This window comes from Pseudonaja textilis, chromosome 12 (assembly GCF_049901715.1).
Source record: "Pseudonaja textilis isolate UNSWEBS1 chromosome 12, rPseTex1.2, whole genome shotgun sequence".
Classification (NCBI taxonomy): domain Eukaryota; kingdom Metazoa; phylum Chordata; class Lepidosauria; order Squamata; family Elapidae; genus Pseudonaja; species Pseudonaja textilis.
The window spans coordinates 5037988-5060381 of NC_142001.1; the positions used below are offsets into that span (position 1 = coordinate 5037988).

General features: G+C 40.0%; 1 protein-coding gene across 1 annotated transcript in view; it reads left to right on the plus strand.

The window, feature by feature from the left end:
- ATRX (ATRX chromatin remodeler) overlaps positions 1-22394 on the plus strand; it is a 98651-nt gene that overhangs the window by 11886 nt on the left and 64371 nt on the right. The window contains exons 3-9 of the mRNA XM_026703099.2: positions 651-706; positions 8601-8653; positions 9508-9632; positions 11683-11802; positions 14030-14139; positions 15267-15334; positions 16442-19164. Of these exons, the coding sequence (XP_026558884.1) occupies positions 651-706; positions 8601-8653; positions 9508-9632; positions 11683-11802; positions 14030-14139; positions 15267-15334; positions 16442-19164 (3255 nt within the window). The remainder of the gene's footprint in view (positions 1-650; positions 707-8600; positions 8654-9507; positions 9633-11682; positions 11803-14029; positions 14140-15266; positions 15335-16441; positions 19165-22394) is intronic.

Sequence of the window (22394 nt, forward strand, 5' to 3'; positions counted from 1 at the left end):
TTGTGTTGGTTGAGTTATGGTAGGTTGAGTAATTAGGCACTTTTTGATAAAATTATATGGTTATCCATTTTGTTGGAAGATCCAGCAGGCCCAGATGAAAATGTAAGAGTCATCTACAACATGCAGTGTAAGGAACAGACACTATTGTAGGACAAAGAGGCAGAAGACTAGTGGAGTGCATCCATGAACACCAACTAGCAGACAGAAAACATAAAACTTAATTTCACAACACATAGACAGACTTGACCAGTATATAAAAATAAGAGCAAAGCCTACTTCTTTCTAGCATTGATGATGTTACCTAATTTGGTAATGAAATGTTTGCAAGAGAGCTCAGAGAGCATCAAGAACCCTACAGTTCAATCCTGAGTCACAAATATTTTCTTCTATTGGTAGTCATGTTAGTTGTTCTACATTTTGATTCCCTGCTCTCCCCCGCCTCCCAAACCACCTAGTGGGGTGTTAGGTGGTGGACAGTGCAAGTCTGGTGTTCCTTGCCCCTCCCTCTTCTGCAAGGCTTTATACATTGAGCACCTCTCCCATCAACATGGTGTAATAGTGAATAGCCTCATAAATATAAGTTTGAATATTTTGAACAATTATTATAGTTTTTTAAATGTTGCTATGACATGTTTGTATGTTTCTTGTAGATAGTGACAGTATGCCTGGAAATATTCCAGCCCCAGTGGAAAACAACAAAGAAGAGGTAAGAATAGAAGATAGTAATTGATACAGTAATAATATATTGATATAATAATACATGGGAAATTATTTGATAATTCAGCTTTCAAGTCACTTTTATTAGATATGTACAGATTGCTTTGAATTTGAGTTGTTTTGAATCCTGAACATTTCTTTTAAGTTTTAAACACCTAATTCTAAGTACTAAATAGCTCACCTTAAATACAAAACAGATTTTTTTGTCCATTTTTGTTTTAAGCAAGAAACACTTATGAATGATTGAAATGGGGCATTTCAAATGTTATGCATTTCTATTTATTACTATTGAAACATGAAAAGATGCACCTTAGTTTTCAGGTAAACTTGGTAACCTTCAAAAGTTTAGGGAGGGATTGTTATTGTAAGATGCCCGAAACAATTTTTCTCAAGCAATCATTTGTGAAGTACTCTAACACTATGTATACCAGAGTGTCTTTCTAATCAAGCTGTCTTTGAACTCCTGATGACTTTGTGGATGCAATCATGTAGTTCGTTTGGCACCATTATGGACGTGGTTTGCCATATTCTTGTTCAGTTATTTTTTCAACTTCCCAATCTAGTCTAGTTGCCCCTGACGTACTAACTAGTCTTGATCCTGCTTAACTTCTAACTTCAAAGAAGCGCCCCTTCTTTGTTTGCGTGCTTGCATTTCTTTGTATGTATGTATGTATGGTATTAAGCTTTGTTTGGGTATTTTCCCATGTCATTATACTTGTGCTTTTAAAGTTGTAGCAACGTTTCGGCAGAATCTCACCTGCCATCATCAGGCTTCTGTATTGTGTTCGTCTGTGAGATAGATAGATAGATAGATAGATAGATAGATAGATAGATAGATAGATAGATAGATATAAACATATATTTAAAAACAGCTACGTGAATAAACTTGCAAGGATAGCAAAACTTATTTTTCCTGTTTTTCCTAGTATTTTTCTTTTATTGAAAGGCTTGTGATAACAAGAAGTCTAGGCAGGAAATATATTTTTTCACTTAGAAACAGCAATTTAAAGCAGTGCAAACAAAAACCCCTCTCACAGCACAACAGTGTTTCTGTTTCACAACAGAAAGAGAAATTTCAGATAGAGATCCCTCCAAGCCTCCACACTCCCACCAGAATGCCAGTGTCCCAACAGAAGTATATGGGAGCTGACAGTGAGGTAGGTTGAGTTGAGAGAGAGTGAGTGAGTGGCCCTGTAGTTGAGGATGGCCTGGAACCTCAGCCTTCCCACTTGGATTCCAATACCATAACTCTATTCTGCTGCTGTATCATGTTCAGGAAGACTGTCTCTTTGAGATCTGCTCCACCTACGTTGGCAGTACAAAATTGTTACCTTCTGGTTTTATACTTCATGTACATACAATAGGTAGTTCCAATTTCCAAGGACTTTAGTATCCTAAAAATGCGCCTGTGTTTTGAACACTCTGTCTTGACAGGCGTAGGGTGCAGAGACATTCAAAGGAGTCATAACAGCACTTAGGCACTCCCCTTCCCAAATAAAACATACATTTCTAGTGGGTATGCTAGGCTTTTCAGCCACTCAATGTGCGAAACTATTCTAACTGAATGTGGATATAAGCACTACATGTAGTCCTTGTGGAATGTCTACTCTTTCAGTAACCATTTGAAATCATGATGGTGCTGAATGAGAGGTATTGCAACTCCCAAGTGTGTCTGGCAGCACCTTGCAGGCCCGCAATCACCATTTGCGGTTCTCCTCCATGCTGCATCAAGAGCCCAGGATGAGTTAACTCCTTCCTATGATGTCATAGCTGAGTCTGTACTAAGATATAAAAGCCAGCCCCCGAGAGAGACCCCAGCTTTTGATTCAGCTCCTTTCAGTCAGTAGCTGTGTCTCTGAAAGAGTTCTGTTAGATAGCAATCACCAGCGATATTCAGTACTTTTTCCTTGCTTCAAGCAGCTCCCAGGGATCTGGGCAGCTGCTCTTCCAGAGAGCAGGGCTCTTTCTCTCTCTCCTGCAAGTTGGGAGCAGCTTTACAGAGCTCTCTGCAGGCAAGCTGGGCATCGTCTGCAGACCTCCCCCACGCCTGCAGTTTGGAGGGATCATAAACACGATCGGCAAACTGATAAGAGCTCCAGCCAGCTGATCGTGTAGCTGGTTGCTGTGTTTTTCCCTTGCTGACTTCGCTCAGGGCTCTGTATAGCCTAAGGAGCAATTCTTCAATCTTGGAGCCTGTTTTCCTATAGTCAGTGGCCATCTTGGATTCAAGCCTTCCACCACGAGGTGAGCGGCCATTTTGTAAGCCCGGGGGCCATTTATACCCTAAGGGGCTTAAAAGCAAAATTTCTAAACAGCTTCTTTCCAACGCGAGAGCCTTTATTTTACAAATGGAGCAAGATAAGGCTCTGGCAGAGCTTTCCCCCCACCAGTGGAACAGTCTCTTAAGCCCAATAGGAGAAAAAGACGTAGGCAACGCACCCAATCAGTCTAGAGGGAGGTGGCTGCTAAAATCAAAGCTAAGGCTCTAGCCCTTAAGAAGGCAGCTCAGGCTGAATTGAAGGCAGAGAAGCACAGGCATGCAGCTCTAGAGAGGCAGTTCAACAGAACTATTCAACCGAAGGGAGTGCAACTACAGCGTGTTTCAGGTGATACTCGTGGGCCCCAACCAAGCCCTCCCAGGGGAGGAGAAGTTATCTATGAGCCTTTTCATCCTCCATCCTGGTCTCCTGAGGCTCTTGCTGTACAGTCAGATCCTCAGGATTTAAGCAGATCTGGGCCTTATTTCCAACAGGCTTCTGTGCCCTATGCTCCTCCCCCTTCCTCCAGGCCTTGAACCTCTCCTCAATCTAGGCCTGAAGCCATCTTCACTCCCACAGCATCGGGCCTCCTGCCTTCGGCCTGTACCTTTGAGCATAGACCAAGGGATATCCAAGATATCTCATCAGCCATTAGGCAGGGATTGGCTGAAGGCTTCAAGCAAATTCTTCAACCTCTGGAAAGGGTTCAGGCCTTTCTCAATCTATAAGTTCCTTGCCTCATCATCCTGATTTACACAGGCCTCAGGACCTCAGGGTCCATTCTTCTCTACCAGAATGGGAGAAGGTTGATGAGGAAGGAAGGCCTTCGCCATCTGAACACAGTTACTCCTCTCATTCAGAGTGTGAAGAGGGTGAGATTTTTGACCAAAATCTTTCAGAGGAACAGGATTCTCGCCCAGAGCAGACATCCTCTGCATTGGTCTTCAAACCTACTCTCTTCAGACCATTACTCAGCAAGGCCTTGGTCACTGCCAAGCTGTCGCCAGAGGAAGTGGCTCCCAAGCCACAAGGAAATCCCTCTAGCCAAGGGGATTCGCTCTTCTCCAAGCCTGTAGTGCATGCAGAAGTTTTGCCTTCTCCCATTTTGTTCCTGGACATGGTTAAGGAACAGTGTGCTTCTCCTTCGGCAGGTCCTTGCCCATCTTCTCTAGATAAGCGTTTCTACAATGTCAATGCAGCTCTGGACAATGCCCTGAAAGTGCCTTCTGTTGACATTCCGGTTCTGGCCTCGTTCTCATCTTCTGGCACTCCCACGGAGCGAGAAGATATCCTGAAACCGGATGATAAATGTTCCGAACAGACCCTCAAGTGCAATCACCAGGCTGCTGCTTGGGCTATTCGGGCTTCAACAGCAGCATCCTTCTTCACCAGGGCATCCATACGGTGGCTGCGCCAACTCCAGAATAGATTGCCTGCTTCTGACCTTCGGTCTCACCAAGACCTTAATAAAATTATTGCAGCGGCAGAATTCACTACGGATGCCACTCTCAATTCCGCCAAATTTGCATCCAAGGCCATGGCATCTTCTGTAGCAGCAAGAAGACTTTTATGGCTCTGAAATTGGCAGGTGGGGTCACGCCAAAAATGGAAGCTGGCTTCAGTTCCTTTTGCAGGTGATAAGCTTTTTGGTGATGCTCTGGAACCTTATCTCATCGAAACCAGAGATAAACGTAAAATTCTCTCTTCCTCTGGGAAGAAAGCCGACTATCGCCCTGCTCCTTATTGCCCTCCTGCCTTCCAAGCGGAGACCTCATCTCGCTTCCCACGCCTGGGTGCTCAGTACTATTAGGTCAGGGTTACAATTGGACTTCCTAACCCCACCCCACCCAAAAAATTTTGATCTGCCCTGTGTCTCGGGACATTTCCAGGCAAGCCCTCATGAATCAGGCCATTCAGCACCTTCTTGAAATCAGGGCTATTCAACCTTTGCCCTCCCGTCTCAACAGGGACGTGGGCTTTACTCTCGCCTTTTCATCATTCTCAAAGCCTTGGGGGTGGCGAGCCATCCTGATCTAAATTTCTCAACCAATTTGTAAAATACAGGCGATTTAAAATGCAGACTCTGCATTCTATTTTAGAAAGCGCTTGGGAGGGCGACCTCCTCTCTTCCATTGATCTCACTGAGGCTTACCTCCACATCCCAATTTGGCTTCATCATCGCCAGTTTCTCCGTTTCTGTTATCAGAATACCCATTACCAGTATCGAGCACTTCCCTTCATCCTCTCATCGGCTTCAAGGGTCTTCACAAAGGTTCTGGCAGCATTGGTGGCATCTCTGCATTCTATTCCAGTGAGGATCCAATGCTACTTGGATGACATTTTGATTTTTTCCCTCTTCTATCCTTGCGGCCCATTGGGATCTACAAATTACCCTGTCATGTCTCCAGAGCCACGGATTTTCCATCAACACCAAAAAGAGCCAGCTTTCTCCTACAACCAAATTGCAACACTTGGGAGCAGTCATTGACCATGTCGTGCCAGGTTTTCCTGTCCCCAGCTCGTGGAAAGAGCCTTGCAGAGATCATCAGCCAGATCCAGCAACATCAAATTGTCCCCCTGTCGCTGCTGTCCAAACTTCTGGGGAAGATGATTTCCTGTATTGGCATCGTCCCGTGGGCTCGGCTCCACTCCCGATCCCTCCAATGGTTCCTGCTTCCCTACCAACGAGCAGGAACCAGCCACTCATCCATCAAGGTCCCACTCCCGCCACAAATTCGGAGATCTCTCAATTGGTGGCATTCCCCATCTATCTGGAGGGGACTTCTGTTCAGGGACCCAGACAGGCTAGTGATAACCACTGATGCCAGCCTCCTGGGTTGGGGTTCCCATATGCAGGGCCAGATGGCTCAGGGCGTTTGGTCCAGATTGGAACAGGCCCTTCCCATAAATTGGCTAGAGGTCAGAGCTATTTTTCTGGCTCTCAAGCATTTCAGGCACTCAGTGACCGGCTCTCATGTTCTAGTCCTTACGGACAACACGGCCACAAAGGCTCATGTCAACCGGCAAGAGGGGATGAGGTCCAAAGCCCTCATGAGAGAGGCTCTATGGCTGGGGTTATGGGTAGAGAAACACCTGTTATCGATCTCAGCAGACCACATCTCCGGGGTCGACAACTCCCAGGTCGACTGGCTCAACAGGAGCCTAGTCGACCAGGCAGAATGGTCCATTCCTTCATCTCTATTCAGGGATCTTTCCCTCAGATTCGGAACACCGGAGGTGGATCTTTTCTCCACTCCTCAAAACGCCCAAGTCACCAGATTCTTCACCTGATTTCCTTGCCAGGGAGTAGAGGGGACCAATGCTCTTCGATGTAGATGGCCCAAGGGTCTCCTCTACGCCTTTCCCCCGCTCCCCATCATTCCGGCAGTAATCCGGAAGATGTTGGAGGAACGTGCGGCGCTTCTCCTCCTGGCACCCTATTGGCCAAGGAGGCCCTGGTTTGCGGACCTGGTCAACCTATTGGTGGCTTCTCCTTGGAGGATCCCTGCCCATCTAATCTCCCTTCACCAGGGGGCCCTGCTCCACCCAGAGCCCCAGTGGTTCAAGCTGACCGTGTGGCACTTGAGCGGCAGTGGCTAGAGGAGGCAGATCTTCCAGAAGGGGTCATCCTCACTATCCTGGCTTCTCGCAAACCTTCTACAAGGCGTATCTATGATGCCACCTGGAAGGCTTTTTCCCGATGGTGCCTCAAAGAGGGTCTTTCTCCTGCTTCAGCCCAGTTGGCAGAAGTTCTTAGTTTTCTTCAGCATGGGCTGGAAAAAGGTTTGGCCCTCAACACCTTACGCAGGCAGGTTGCGGCCCTCTCCTCAGTCCTTTCATGGGGTTTGCTTCCTTCCTTATCCCATCACACTTCAGTCAGGAGGTTTTTGAAAAGGACTTCCAACCTGCACCCTCCGGTGGTTCACAGGTATCCTTCCTGGGACCTTCATTTGGTCCTTAATGCCCTTACAAAGCCCCCCTTTGAACCCCTTAGAACTGTGTCTCTCTGCTTCCTGACTGTGAAGGTAGTGTTCCTTGTTGCCATCACTTCTGCCAGGAGGGTTTCCGAGCTTGCTGCTCTTTCCATCAGACAGGATCTTTGTTCCTTTCACAATGATAGGGTTGTTCTTCGTCTGGACCCCTCATTTATTCCGAAGGTTAACACCTGGTTTCACAGGTCCCAGGACATTGTTTTGCCTGACTTCTGTCCTCTCCCGCACCATGACTTAGAGCGGCAGTGGCACACGCTAAGCGTAAGAAGGGCTCTTAGAATATACATTAAGTGCACTTCCTCCTTCAGGAAGTCGGAAGCCATGTTTGTTTCCTTTTTCCCTTCTCACTTGGGGCACAAGGCCTCTTCTACTATTAGCAGGTGGGTCAGGTCTTGCATTGAGCAGGCCTACAAAGCTGCGGCTCTTCCAGTTCCCCGAGGTCTGACGGCACACACTACCAAAGGCGCGGCTACTTCTGCTGCCTGGGTGACCCAAGCATCCTTGGAGGAGATTTGTCATGCGGCCACGTGGACATCCCCGTCTCCTTTCATCAGACACTACCGTCTGGATGCTTTTGCCTTGGCGACTGCAGCCTTCGGCAGACGGGTGCTTCAACAAGTGGTTCCACAGTCGGTGTGATGAGCCAGATGAGGACCTGCCCATGGACATGCAAGCTTTAATATGTCCCATCCTGGGCTCTTGATGCAGCATGGAGGAGAATGGGCGTTGGCAGAAGTTACCGTGAACGCCCTTTCTATCTATGCTTCGAGAGAGCCCAGCCCCTCCCTTGATTCATCCAGAGAGGGTAAGACATATTTCTGTATTTATTTTGGGCTTTCAGAGACACCTTTCAGTCTGTCAAGTATCTTCGCCAAAGCTGGGGTCTCTCCCGGGGGCTGGCTTTTATATCTTAGTACAGACTTGGCTATGATGTCATAGGAAGGAGTCAACCCATCCTGGGCTCTCTCGCAGCATAGATAGAAAGGGCGTTCACGGTAACTTCTACCAACGCCCATTTCACTGCCAGCTTTTTCTGATAAGCAGAATCAGTGGTGATGCTGCGACTGTGGGATTTGCCTAAAGACAACCACAGGGACCACTGGACCTGCCATCCTAAGTTGGTGTGATCACATGACATCGCGCTTTATGTCTCTATTACTTAGTGACCAAGATCCCCATCCAGTCGAGGACTGCTAATATTTGGTTTGTTGATACATTCTTGTGAGAAAGATTTATTTTGACACAGAATTCGTTTTCTTTGTAACAGAAAGCAGGATTATTTTCAATAATTTCACCCATGGTTTTGCTTATTTATACAATGATTCTATGGTAACATCCAGCATACAAATTAGACACATTTATTTATTATTTATGAATATTTTTGCCTGTTCAAGGCAAATATTTACGTACATATATTTTTGCCTTTCCAAGTTTTTTTTAACACATCCAGTAATTGAAGCATTTCTTTATATAGTAATGAATAATATATTTGTAGCTGAACTTTTTATGATGTCTTAAGGATTGAAATACAGAAGTAATTTGCATTCAAAGAAATATCTGAGATGATATGCACAGACAGAGGAATAATGCTATTTTCATTTTGTATAAGAGGTTTGCATTTTTTCATATATAGGGTAGTAGCTCTTCTGAGAGATCCAAATCATTAGGATCATCACGCTCCAAAAGGTTAGTTGGTGTGTTTTTTAAATTTTAATTTGCCTTCTTCTTTGAATCAGGAGATTGACTATAAGAATTGATAATTATGTTCAGAGGTGATTTAACAGAAATATTATGGGGCACTTGATGGAGTATATTTTCTTGCACTTTTAAAAATAATTCATAATATTAATTTACTCATTGAATACAAATATTCTGAGATCTAAAATCCAGTTGCACAGAATTGACTGCAATCCAATTTTGATTACAAAAAAGATGTTGAGATTTTGAAAAAATACAAAGAAGAGCAACTAAGATGATTAAAGGCCTGGAGACTAAAACATGAAGAACGGCTGCAGGATTTGGGTTTGGCTAGTGGGGGGACATGATAGAAGTATTCCAGTATTTGAGAGTCTGCCACAAAGAGGAGGGGCTCAGTTTATTTTCCAAAGCCCGTGAAGGCAGGACAAGAAGCAATGGATGGAAACTAATCAAGGGGAGAAGCAACCTGGAATTAAGAAGAAACTTCCTAACAGTGAGAACAATTAACCAGTGGAATAGCTTTGCCTTCAGAAGTTGTGGGTGCCCCGTCACTGGAAGTTTCTAAAAAGAGAGTGGACAGCCACCTGTCTGAGGCTGGACTAGAAGACCTCCAAGGTCCCTTCCAGCTCTATTCTCATTGATTATGTGGAATTGTATATTATTATCAATTATAATTCTTTTAGTTGATTTTTTAAAATTCTTCATAAACTCTGTTAGATTCCTTGCATAAAAATATAATTTCGGGCTGTAATGCTGTGCAAAATTGGAGTTTGTAAAATTCTGTAATTTTGTTAAATATGTACACAGGACATAATTAATATTTGTCTTTGCTGCTCATTCAGAAAACCCACAGTTGTAACGAAATATGTTGGCTCAGATGAAGAACAGACTTTAGATGAAACCATTACTCAAGATATTTCAAATGAAAACTCGGAAAATGAAGTTGATATGAAAAGTTTGCCAAAAGGTAATTAATCTGTTAGTTCTGAAGTACTGTCAATATTAGAATATTTTGTTAGTCACTGAATAAACAATATTAGAATGTTTTGTTAGTCTATTCTTTCCTTTCTCTTCCATTTTGAAAATGCTGGCTGCCACTGATAAAAATAATGGATTCTCGTTCAAGTAGCAGCAGTTGACCTCAGGATATAAAGAACCGGGATAAGCGGTTCATTAATTTAAAGGTATATGACAACAAATTGTATACAAGTGTAACATAAATTAAAGTTTTGGAGCCATTAAAAAAATATTTCTAACATTTCACTTTTTAAAGCAAGCAGAATTAAGTAAGCAAGAGCCATTGGGTTATTCGGGTGTGGGGCCCAGCGGGGTGAGAAGCAGGCCGAAAGCCTGTGGGGATCCAATTGGTGGTGGGATGGAGTGAGATAAGTGGAGCAGTTCAGCTTCAGACTGAGATATCAGTAGCTTTTGGGGAGGGGTGGGGGGAGTCTACTGTAACTTTGAATGGTTGCTAAGCAACCAATTGTAAGTTGAAGTCTACTTATACCAGAGGTCTCCAGCCTTTTTCCGGCTTTGTGGACAGCAAGGGTGGGGAAGCGATGGTTTCCTGGAGCCACTTGTGCAAGTGGGGATACGCCCCCACTTCCGGGACCGCTCATGGCCTGGAAATGGGCTATGGCCTTGGGGTCCCCGACCTATACTTCTGCCGCTCGGTTTTCCCACAACAATAGCCTGTGAGGGGGGTTGGCCTGAGGGAAAGTAACTAGTTAGAGGTGATCAGAATAGCAAACAAATTGGAGGCACTTAATGGATAAATTGTAAGAGAATCTGCTATTTGGGAAGCTACAGCTAAAGAATTTTAATCAGATAAATCATCGAGTACCTGTATCAGGGAAATAATGCATAGATCTTCCACATGTAGAAATCATTCAATAGTATATCTGTATAGAAAACAACGGGGAGAGTTGAATAGAGGGAACATGTAGCATACATTCAATTAGATAATTGAATACTATTGAAAAAGGGATTTAAAATGCCTTTAAAAAAGTGATTGGTGTGATTTCTTTAGTATAATCTATCATGTAAGCATCCTTTTAAAGTGCCCACTGTACTTGCATTGGCAATCAGAGTTAATATACCTCTCTTGACTTTCATTCACTCCACTCCTGGTGGGGGATTAATGTATTCTTATTAAATAACCAACACCCAGGTGTTTCGAAGGCAGTAGCAGAAGCTTTATTTAAAGCCTTAGCTTACAGAAATTGGTGTATTGTGTGTTTGTGTGTGTATAGTTAACTTTATAAGGTTTCCTTTTTTTATATAGGTACTAATACATGTTATAAGCATTAATACATGTTAATGCATGTATTAATGGTGTGCTATATTTTTAAATTCTGTCACTTGGTCTGTGGTAAATAAATGGTAATATAACTCAAATGTTGGTATACTGAAGTATAGAAACACTGGATGTTGCAGATAATGTGTAATTGTATATTGCACTATATTTGAGTACTTCTATCTATATGTTAAATCATGTATTACCACATTTATTAGTGAACTATATAATCAATATATTGATGTCAGTATTTTGTCAAAAATACACAATGCTAATCATTATCTAATACCATGATACTGTGATACCATTTGTGCCCTGCATTAGTGTGAATGTACACGTACGAAAGATGAAGTAAGTGAACCTAATTCAAAGCAGGACAAAAGGCAGAGAGGTTATATACCCAGGAATATTTCAGCTTATGCTATCATATCATATATACAATTAATATTGGATATGATTCACAAAAAGTGGGTGAGACATTGGCACCCCATAAAAATACCAGGAGAATTGAAAAAGTCTGCCAAAGTAGGATTGGCAAAGCCTTCTTTTGAAGTTTTTTTTTTAAAAACCCTTTGGAATTATAGCCTTTCAAAGTCACACAAAGGTTGGATAATGTAGCTAACCTCAGGGTCCAATAACTGCATGAATACATGATTAAATTTGAATGTTGGAGTTCTGATTTCATAACATTTATTGTAATGTTTAACTATAATTTTTTTAGGAACAGTTGTAGTACAACCAGAGCCAGTACTTAATGAAGACAAAGATGACTTTAAAGGACCTGAATTTAGGAATAGAAATACTGCTAAACTAAAACCAGAAGCTCAGAAGAAGCGAGGAGGTAAAGTGTTACGAATTATGTTAAACTCTATGTTTAAAATGTTCCACATTAGTCATTACTTTGTGCATATATTGTATGTTGGTTTTCAGTGCCTTCTGGTTTCCTAATAGCATTAGTAATAGAATTCTTTATTGGCCAAGTGTGATTGAACACACAAGGAATTTGCCTTGCTCTCAGCGTACATAAAAGAAAAGATACATTCGTCAAGAGTCAAGAATCATCAGGCACAACACTTGATGATAGTCATAGGGTATAACAAGCAATCAAATCATACTAGGAAACAGTCAATATAAAGCGACAAAGTTACAGTCATACAGTTACAAGTGGGAGGGGATGGGTGATAAGGAATGATGAGAAGATTAACAGTAATAGTATAATAGGCAAGATAGCTTAATAAGAATTACAGTAATTGTATTGCTGACTGACACTTGGGAGTTAGGGTGGGCAATCTGATACCACAGAGATATAAGAGGACTACAAACTCTTTTTTCCTGTGGCACCAGCTGCCCTGCTGTCTGCTAGAAATCAGCATCATACTTCCTTTACATTTTGAGATGAGAGGAACATAAAAAAGATAATCCAAAATAATCTAAAAGCAAAATCACCCAGTTCCTCCAAACTAGCTCAAGTTAAAAAACAACAACCTGTCTCTGTTCACCTCTCTTATTTTGTATCATTTTAAAACCCAAAAGAAATCTCAGTGTGCAGAAACTTAATGTATCAGGTGTTGGTTAGGAAAAAGCTATTGAAGAAAAGAGAAATATTTTATCAGCAGCTTAATGAATTTTTAGAGAGCTAATTGCTCTTAGGAGTATACGATCTGAAAGAGTTACTGGATTCCATGTCCAGACATGGGCGCTTCCACCATGTACCATACCACGAGAGAACCTGCTTATGTGGTTCATCTGCCATTGAAGATATTTCCCACATCTTGTTCAACTGCCAAATATATGGCCCCATTAGGCTTAAATATTTATCATTTCTAACTGGATTTATCTAACTAATATTTATTTCTAATGATAAATATTTATCATTTCTAAGAACAGCCCATTGGGAATCAAACCATAGATTCTTATATTTCCTCCGGGCCTCTAATGTACACATCATCCGTAGGACTGCTAAGTTTATAATCAAGGCAGCTGTCCTAAGAACCCAATGCATTGAACAAATTGGTGTATCCTGCAAGGGTGATCTATCCGATTTTTAACTCCCTGGTTTTCCACATATGTTTTTATTAGTGTATTCTTATATATCTAACTTACCTGCATTTTGTCTTGTTATATATTTATGTTATGTTACTGATAAGGTCTTATGACTATACAATAAACCTCTTACATTGCTGTTGGGAAGTGTGTATTGGATGATGTAGTTTCTTATTTTAATGGTGTGCAAAATGTTTCTTGGAGAAGCATTTTCTGTATATCTGATGTACAAAATTAATGAGCATAGTTGCTCATTAATTGTTTGCTCTTGCCACTTAAAGGAAGAACCACCTGCCATAAATCTTTCTTATCGTCCTATAATGTAGCTCAGTATGCGTGTAGAATCTGCAACCTGAGAAAGTTGTGTATGGACTGACTTGATGAATTAGAAATGTTTTGTGAATTACAAAACCAATTGTGAGACTGAAGCACAATTCCCATGCATATAGAAATCAGGCAAATCAGGAGAACTACGTAGGCTTGAAATTTTGATATATAAATATTATTTTGAAAATGTGAAATGCATTCTTACTTAGAAGTTGAAACTTCTTATTTTTGTTCAGTTTGGGATTTACCTTAAAAGCGTATTAATCCTGTTGTCTTTATAAGTTATATAGCATTTATATGTAAATTTTTACGTGTATCTTTTTATTATTAATATATATAATTTAAAAGATACTATACGGTTAATCTCTACTTAGAAATACTTATATTATGATACTGAATTACAATTATAAAAATGTTAAGTGTAGGTGAATGTGTTGAAATGGAAGCTAATAATTTTTATCTTTTAACACATTTTTTGTTTAATAGTATTTTTCTACATGCCTTGTAATAATCTCCAATTTAGCGTCTCCCACATGTGCTTGATAATGTGACACAAATTGTGCCATTTATATGAAGAATCTCTTTTCAAAATTATACCGGATAAAATGTGTTAAAATAATATTTTACAGAAAAAATGTAAAGCTTCTAACAGATTCTCATTCTCTTTCTCTTTCTCTCTCTCTCTCTCTCTCTCATAGAGGAAGGGCTTCATGGAATTGTTAGCTGTACAGCTTGTGGTCAGCAGGTGAATCATTTTCAAAAAGATTCTATCTACAGACATCCAACATTGAAAGTTCTTATATGTAAGGTATATATATCTATATATTCTCTCTATCTCTGTGCATTGGCATTCTCATTTATTTACCAATAAACTGAAAATAATTTTATTGAAAATCCACTTTTTGTGTGTATGCAGTCATGCACTGATTTTTGTCTTCTGCGGCATCATCACTTTAAACGCCTCACGAAGGTACAGATTTTGGAATAAGACAAAAATAACTTTTGAAACAAGAAAATATAGATAGTTATATGAAGCATCTAGGCAGTTACTGAAGTCTTTTCCATCTCTGGTCAAAAGAGATCTGATGCATTCAGAAAGGGAGAACCCATGTTCCATTTTTTCCCCAAAATGTTTTACCTATATTTCTCCTACAGATACCTGGAACATTCCTTTCATGGGGGGTGGGGAAGGGCCAGAGATTTATGGTTCCAGATAAATTGGTGGTTAAAAATAAAAAGAAGCCTTTACTTCCAAATGAGTCTTTTCAGAACTTTCTTAGGTAATAGCTTTCTAGTTTCCCCGCAGTATCCCTACTTTTTAAAAAGCTACTTGGGCAGGACTCAACACTAATTCAAAATTCAGTACTGTGGTACAAGACCTAGTGACTTGTAAAATTTTATTAGAATACTATTCACTGCCTCCTATATTTAAAAGAAACTGATCTCAAGACTTTTGAAAAAAAAAGGGGGGGGGGAAATAGCCAGCAAGGTCTTCTATATTTAGGAATGTTCAAAGGTCATGCATCAAATGAGTAAAAAAGTGTTTAGAAGAAAATGATAATTGAAATATTCAATGTCATTTTAAATAATAAATTGGAATATAACTTTGGTACATACTCTGTATAGTATGGCAGGATGGGGATGTAAACTAGAGACCAATTTGACTGAAGCAGTGTATACATTTCATTAATAAAAAAGCTTGACTCAGTTTCAGCTAAGTTCTGCCTAGTGTTAGTGGAGAAATAATATTGTAAATTACTTTGGAGTAAAATTTGTGTGTTATGTTTGATTGCAATGATGAAATAAACAACAACAAAAAGACTTCTCTGTGTTCTAAAAAAGCAAATTCGTCTATACATAAGTAAGAATACTGTTAAGCAATATAACCCAGCAATTTAATTCAGCTTTCTGAAAAAAAGTGCTTTTTCTTGATAGACTTGCTTCAAATATTATATGAGTGATGATATCAGCCGTGATGCAGATGGGATGGACGAACAGTGTAGGTAAGTGTATAAAATTGACATCATTTAATTAAACCTAATAAACTGAATAGAACTTCCCTTGCATTGTTTAAAGCGTTCAGAAAGTAAAATGCTTCATCTTCTTTGGAGAATAATGCAACTAATTACTTACCCACATAGAATTTTGTTAATAGGTTTGTTAATAATGCCTATATGGATTTGCTGTATTAGATTTAGTAAAAACATGTTCCTACAAAAGTTGTTACTTGATCTTTAAATAGGAGAAATAGTTCATTCACTTTGCCTTTTATTTTTATAATTTGTATGATTTAACTTGCATTTAGTCCAAACGAAATACAGAAGTAACTGGAGAACAATTGAGGGGAACTTAACGAGTTTTGGGATGCCAAGGTTTTTGTAGTCTGAGATAAATTGCATCAGTCCCATTGAACTCATGGTTTGAGAACAGCTCTGAATTTTCAGTCTCATGAATTACTGACTAGTCCTTGGGCAGTGGTGGCTAATCTTTTTGGGCTTCTGTGCCAAAAATTGTGCTGGCACCCAGAAGGCAATGCGCACCCCCACCCCAACCCCTGCGCATGCGCAAGCAATCCTTCCCACTGCCGCACTCTTACCTGCACTGCACCTCCCAGCTGATTTCCAGTCCGGTTTGAAGCCTTTTTCGGCCTCCCAGAGGCTTGAGGACAGCTTCTGCAGCCTTTGTAGGCCGAAAAATAGGTCCATTTCATCACTTCCAGTATGACAGGAAGCGACGAAACGGGCTTATTTTTCAGCCTGCAAAGGCTGCAGCAGCTGTCCTCAAGCCTCTGGGAAGCTGAAAAAGGCCTCAAACAGGCTGAAAATCAGTTGTGAGGCACGCACATGCGCACTGAAGTAAATTTGCCTGTGGCTCACGTGCCAGCATAAATGGATTTGTGTGCTACCTGTGGCACACATGCCATAGGTTTGCCATCACAGCCCTAGGGTATCTGGATTAATACTAATTTGGCTTGATAGAAAATGGTGATAGTCTTATCTTTTGAAAATAATATAGCTCCTTGTATCCCAATCCTGTTGTATATTAATGAAAAACTTCTGTCATTTGTTTATGGGAACATATTTTAAAAATGTTAAAAACTTTAATTTCAGATGGTGTGCTGAAGGTGGAAACTTAATTTGCTGTGACTTTTGCCATAACGCATTCTGCAAAAAATGTATATTGCGCAATTTAGGCCGAAAGGAGCTGTCAACTATAATGGATGAAAATAATCAATGGCATTGCTATATCTGTCAACCAGAACCTTTGCTGGACTTGGTCACTGCTTGTGATAGTGTATTTGAAAATTTGGAACAATTATTACAGCAAAATAAGAAGAGAATCAGAGTCGACAGTGATAAAAGTAAAATGTATGATAATTCCCTTAAATATTCTTCAAAGAAAAATAGTTCAAATTGTAATGGAGAAGAAAAGAAATTAGATCATCCATATTCTGGTGCTCTAACTTATTCTTATAAAGCATTAATGGTGCCAAAAGTACTGCTGAAAAAAACAAAAAAGCTTGCTGAAACCACAACTAACATGAATGCTAGTTTTATAAAGTTTCTCAAGGAGGCAGCTGAAAATTCTGAAATAAACAGAACAGTACATATACGTCAGCTGAAGGCTTTTAAGTCTGTGTTAAATGACATTAGAAAGGCTCATGCAGCCTTGGAGGAAGATCTGGACCTCGAGATTCAAACTCTGGGTGTTAAATTCAAACCGAAACATACCAAAGAGAAAGAATCAGAAATCAAAACGAGTAACAGTGAAATGAAAAGAACAGAAGGAAAAGAATGCAAAGAAATTAAAACTGTATCGGAAGTCAGTGAGCCTTCCAGTGATCAGAGTGTGCCAGTAACAGAACGGATGGGAAACAAAAAATTGAACTGCAAAGATAAAAAGTCTGGCAAAAATGAAGAGCTTCAGTATAAACCGGATAACACTGAAGCAACAGATATGGACATTGTTTCTGTTCCGTCATCTGTTCCTGAGGATATTTTTGAATCCTGTATGGATGTGCAGAAAGCAGGTGGACAGAGTACTGTAAACAGAACAGAACATGGTTCAGGAAATACTAATAAATCTAAAGATAGTAAAAATGGGACTAAGATGATACATTCTCCAAAAGTTAAGAAGGAATTGGTTGTAAAATTGACACCAGTTTCCTTATCTTCTCCTGTGAAACCTGAGGATCCAGATGAAAAACTGGAAAGGGAAGAGGACAAAGAAGATGGAAATGAAAATTGTAGTTCTGAATGTATACCAGAAAAAGATTTGCTTTCACAAGTAGAAGATCTCAGAAGGTCTCCACGAGTTAAAACTACACCTTTAAGGCGTCCAACTGACATGAATACCTTAACTTCTAATTCTGAGGAAGATAGCAACGAACCTGATGGTGAAAAGTATGGCAGAAAAACCCCACAGTCCAAAGGGAAAAAAGATAAGCCGAGTTCTCCCAGCAGCACCGTTTGCAGTCCTCAGTCAAGCAAAGGGCTTGCTGTAGACCATAGTTCTGATTCTGATGAAATGCCCGCTGTTCTCCAAGAGGTAGCCATGATGAGCCAGAATTCTTCAGATCTTGATAGCAGCAATGAAATATCCAAGGAGGCGCTAAGTACATTAAAGAAGCAAATGGTGAAGGAGGAGAACGGAAAACGAAAAAGGAAGAGTTCTACCTCTGGGTCAGATTTTGATGCTAAGAAAGGTAATTCAAATAAAGATTTAGGTGCTGCTAAAAAGAAACGCCAGAACTCCTCAGATTCTTCTAATAATGATTCTGAATTGGAAAGAGACAGTGCAACAAAAACAGAGCAGACAAAGAAAACTACAAAAGAAATGCCAAAGAAAGAAGATTCTGTTTCTGTGGAAGAGGAATTATCTAAAAAAGAAACGAGAGAATCAAACCAGAAGCAGCAAAATGAATTGCCCAGTGAAGTTGACGAGTGCTTAATTTCAGACAAGGAGAAGGCAGGCAGTTCTTTGGAAGATACGCCTGGTAAAGAGGCCCCCGTTAAAGTAAAGCTGGGGCCAGATTGCAAAGAGAGGGCATCGAAAGGAAGGCAGAATGTTTCCTCCAGAAAAGACAACAGCAGCCCTTCAGGCAAGCAAGGGAAACCACGGGGGAAACTACAGGATTTATCTTCTGATGACACAGGACAGTCCCCAAAGCAAGAACCAAGTGGCGAGTCCTCAGATGATACCAAGAAAGCCAAAAAAGAAAAAAGCATAAATGAGAGAAAGACCTCTGAAAGGAGGCAAAGTGATTCCTGTTCTGAAATTGAGAAGCCTTCTCCGGAAAAAGAAAGGTGCAGTGCTTCTGGAAGCAGCAGTAAAAACCAAAAAACACTTGAAGGAAAAACAGGAAGGAACTTAAGGGGGAGGACTTCTAAGAAACTCCAAGATAATGTTTCAGATGCTGAGAAGTCTCCCCCAAACCAAGCAGTCGGTGACCCTTTGGAAGACGATTTAAATAAAAAGGGAGAGAAAGCTAAAGAAAAGAAGAGGAAAAACCCTAAAAGGAGGGATTCAAAAAACCCGAGAGGCGAGTTGCTGTCTTCTTCCGATGAAGACTTCTATGAGGAGAAAAAGAACAAAAAGAGAGGGGCGGCCAAGAAGGGAAGTGGCAAAGGGGCCTCTAAAGAGACAGGGAAACCTGAGCTTAAAAAAGCCAAGGACGCCTCCCTCAGTGCTACCGCCACATCGTCCTCATCAAACGAAGCTGAAAACGAAAATTTGAATTCGGTGGGCGAGGAAAGCAGTGATGAGCAGAAAATAAAGCTAGTCACGGAAAGCTTGTTGGTGGACAGAAAACTGGGATTTTTTCAGTCATCAGGTGTGCAAATGATTACATCTAAACTTTTGTTTATTATTTCTTTAAAGAAAAGAAAGTCTCTCTATGTTTTTAAGCCTAATCCATGCATTTTACCAATTTCTTTTAAGATTTTCATTTTTAGAGTGCTTTGCATTTAGGTTTCAAGGATGTTATTTGGATTAGCGCTAAATTGCTGATATCTTGTTGATATGACTGCCAAAAAGAAGAAATTTGGTATAATGGTTAAACAGGTACCCCTGGAAGCTCTTTTTTCTATAGGAGGATGAACTGTTCAAAATAAAACGGGATTTAAATCTAAAGTTTCCAGCATTTTCAGTCAGCCATTAACGTTGCTGACTAGAAATTCTGAAAGCTGGATAGGGTAGATACGTGGAGGGAATAACATGGTGAGAAAATTCACAGGGAATGATGCTGTTTCACAACTGCTTTTCTCTTTCAATATTTCTGTTTAATTTAAACTTTGCCTTGATGTATATCTACCATCATGAAAAAGGAGAACAAAAAATGAAAAATACTCATAGCTCATTGGCTGAAGCAAAATGTAATAACAGCCGTGTTGCTTACAATAGACTGTTTATAATCTATGAAAATGAAATAACTATGAGAAGTGTTCAACCTATTTGTTCGTATATATTTTTGATTCAGTTTATTGGTAGAGGCATTGATTCAGAGTTTTTAATGCCTTTGTTCCCAAAATTGCTCAAGGCTACAATGAAAATATACAATTATTATTTAACAGTTGCAATATAGAACAATTAAAACTATACTTAAAGTATAGTATAAGTATACATAACGCTATACTTATGTCACAATTTAAGATTACCTTTCGTGAAAAGTTGCCTAGATTTTCTATAAGTGAAGCATATAATAGCATGCAAATGCAGACATGTATATTTGAGGCAAAATTTCAGAGCTAGCTGACAATGAAATGCCACGGCATAGGGATACCTATTAGGGCATGTCAAATTTTTTGACTTTTGATTTCCAAACTTTAGGGGTGCTCAAACATTGTGACATGCTTGGGGATTTTAAAGATATTTTGGTTACTTTAATATAATTTAGATGTGTTTGGTAAGTAATTACATAAATATCATAATTCTTAACACTTTGTTTTGTTTCTAGGGCTTGTCAACTTTTTAAACTTTAAATTTTCAAACATTAGGGATGGTCAAAAGTTCTGACCTGCCTTGGGGATTATAAAGATATTTTGGTTACTTTAATCTAATTTAGATGTACTTGGTAAATAACTATATAAATGTAATGTAAATATATTGTTTCATTTCACGAGGGTTAATATTGCTGGCTATATTTCCAGTGTGTGTGATATCTGACCTGTAATGGCTTTTTTAAAAAGAATAGGATGGGAAACATTCACTCATCCAAGCAACCTAACTGGGATTGGCAGAGACTTGTTGCCTGCCTTCTGAACTCCCAACACTGTGAGACATTCTCAGATAGGGCCTACTATTAAGAGAACAAAATAGCTAGAGGCATATATCTAAAAGTCCTTAAAAATGGGAATGAGCAAATAGTTCTTTTGTGATCCCTGTTGTAAATTCAATCCCGAACAAGATCCCAAAGAGCTGGAATCAAGCCAAAAACATATCTCTTGGTAGGGGAAAGCTAGATGCCAAAGAGACTTTCATGGTGAAATTTGACAAACTGTTTGACATCCTCAACTGCAAGTGTCCAATTGTTCTGTGTACTGAATTCAGCTGCCTTGCTGGCTACTAAAAAAAAGGGGCAATTAACTGTACCTGCCCTAAGGAGACAAAGATACCATTGAAGGCACTTGGTTTTGTTAAAGGTCAGAGAGACAAGATTGGTTCTTTTGAATCGCACCAGATTGGTTTGCCAGATGTGCCCGAGCAGAAACAACTAGTCAAAAGACAAAAGCGCCAAGACAATGAGAGACGACGGTTTGCCAAATATAAGCAGAGAAGTATTCCATACATTTCAATACTGACCAATGAGGCAATTATCTCTTATGATGAAAATGAAGGACAGACGATTGATGAAGAGAAATGTGATGGAAGTTAGGAAGAGGCCTTGGACCAAGCACATGTGCCCTCTACTTCAAAAGAAAAGGCAGAAAACAATAGACTATAGAAATAACAAATGCCGCTATGCAGAGCTTAAGATACAGTGTTGGTCTACATGCCACAGCTGCCATTACCACACCTGCCTTCATAGATGCTGGCTTGATCACTGAAGAAGGCAAGAGACTTGTAGCTGACCACAATAAAGTCAGGATTATAAAGTCCCTAGATCAAGAATTGGATGAGCTGTGTAAAGGCGAAATAGAATGCACCTTCGATGGCCATATAGATGCAGCTAAAGTTAGGCTGAAAACAAACAATTCAGACCAGCAATTCCACAGCACCATCAAAGAAGAACATTATTCTGTGTGCAGTGAGCTGGGTGGAAGATACCTTTATTGTTTCACTCCAGAGAAAGGCTCAGAAACAGAAAAACCTGCTCAACTGGTTGCAGATAATCTGGTGTATGCCATGAAGAAGAAAAGCTTGAAAGCCCTTTAATTTTTATAGCACAAGCTGTAATTTTGAGAAGACAAAAATTAACAGTATTTGTGGGGTATATGATCAGATGTGGTCTTTATCCTACCAAGCTAAATGTTGTGCAATTACAAAAAGAACAGCAGATTTGAATTGAGATAAAAGCAAATATTTTTAGAACCCCTCACTGAAAAAAAATTCAAAAATTAATTTTTACCCCATTATACAATCCTATTACCTATTCTTCTGGAAGAAGGGAGAATATGCACACACACGCACAGACACAGAGAAAACACTTCACCTTCCCACCAAAGTGGTACCTATTAATCTGCTTGCATTTGCGCGCTTTTGAACTGCTAGGTGGGACAGGAGTACACTGTTGTGTGTCACTCAGACCTTGAACCCGAACTGTCAGTTCCTCAGCTGATACCACTGAGCCATTGTGCCTCCTGTTCGCACGTATGCACGCACACATACACACAAGCATACATACATTTAAAACACTTGTATTTTAATAGGCATTTTAAAGAAGGTAAAAAAAGAAAAATTAAAAAAGTAACAGTTGAAAAATGTAGTTAAAATATGCAGATTTGTTTTCCACTATATCATTAATTAATTATGAATGACTAAATATATGACATCATTTTAAGTTTTAGAAAGTGCTGTTAAATTCTAAATTAAACATGAATATCAAAAACCAGGTTAGCAGGATAT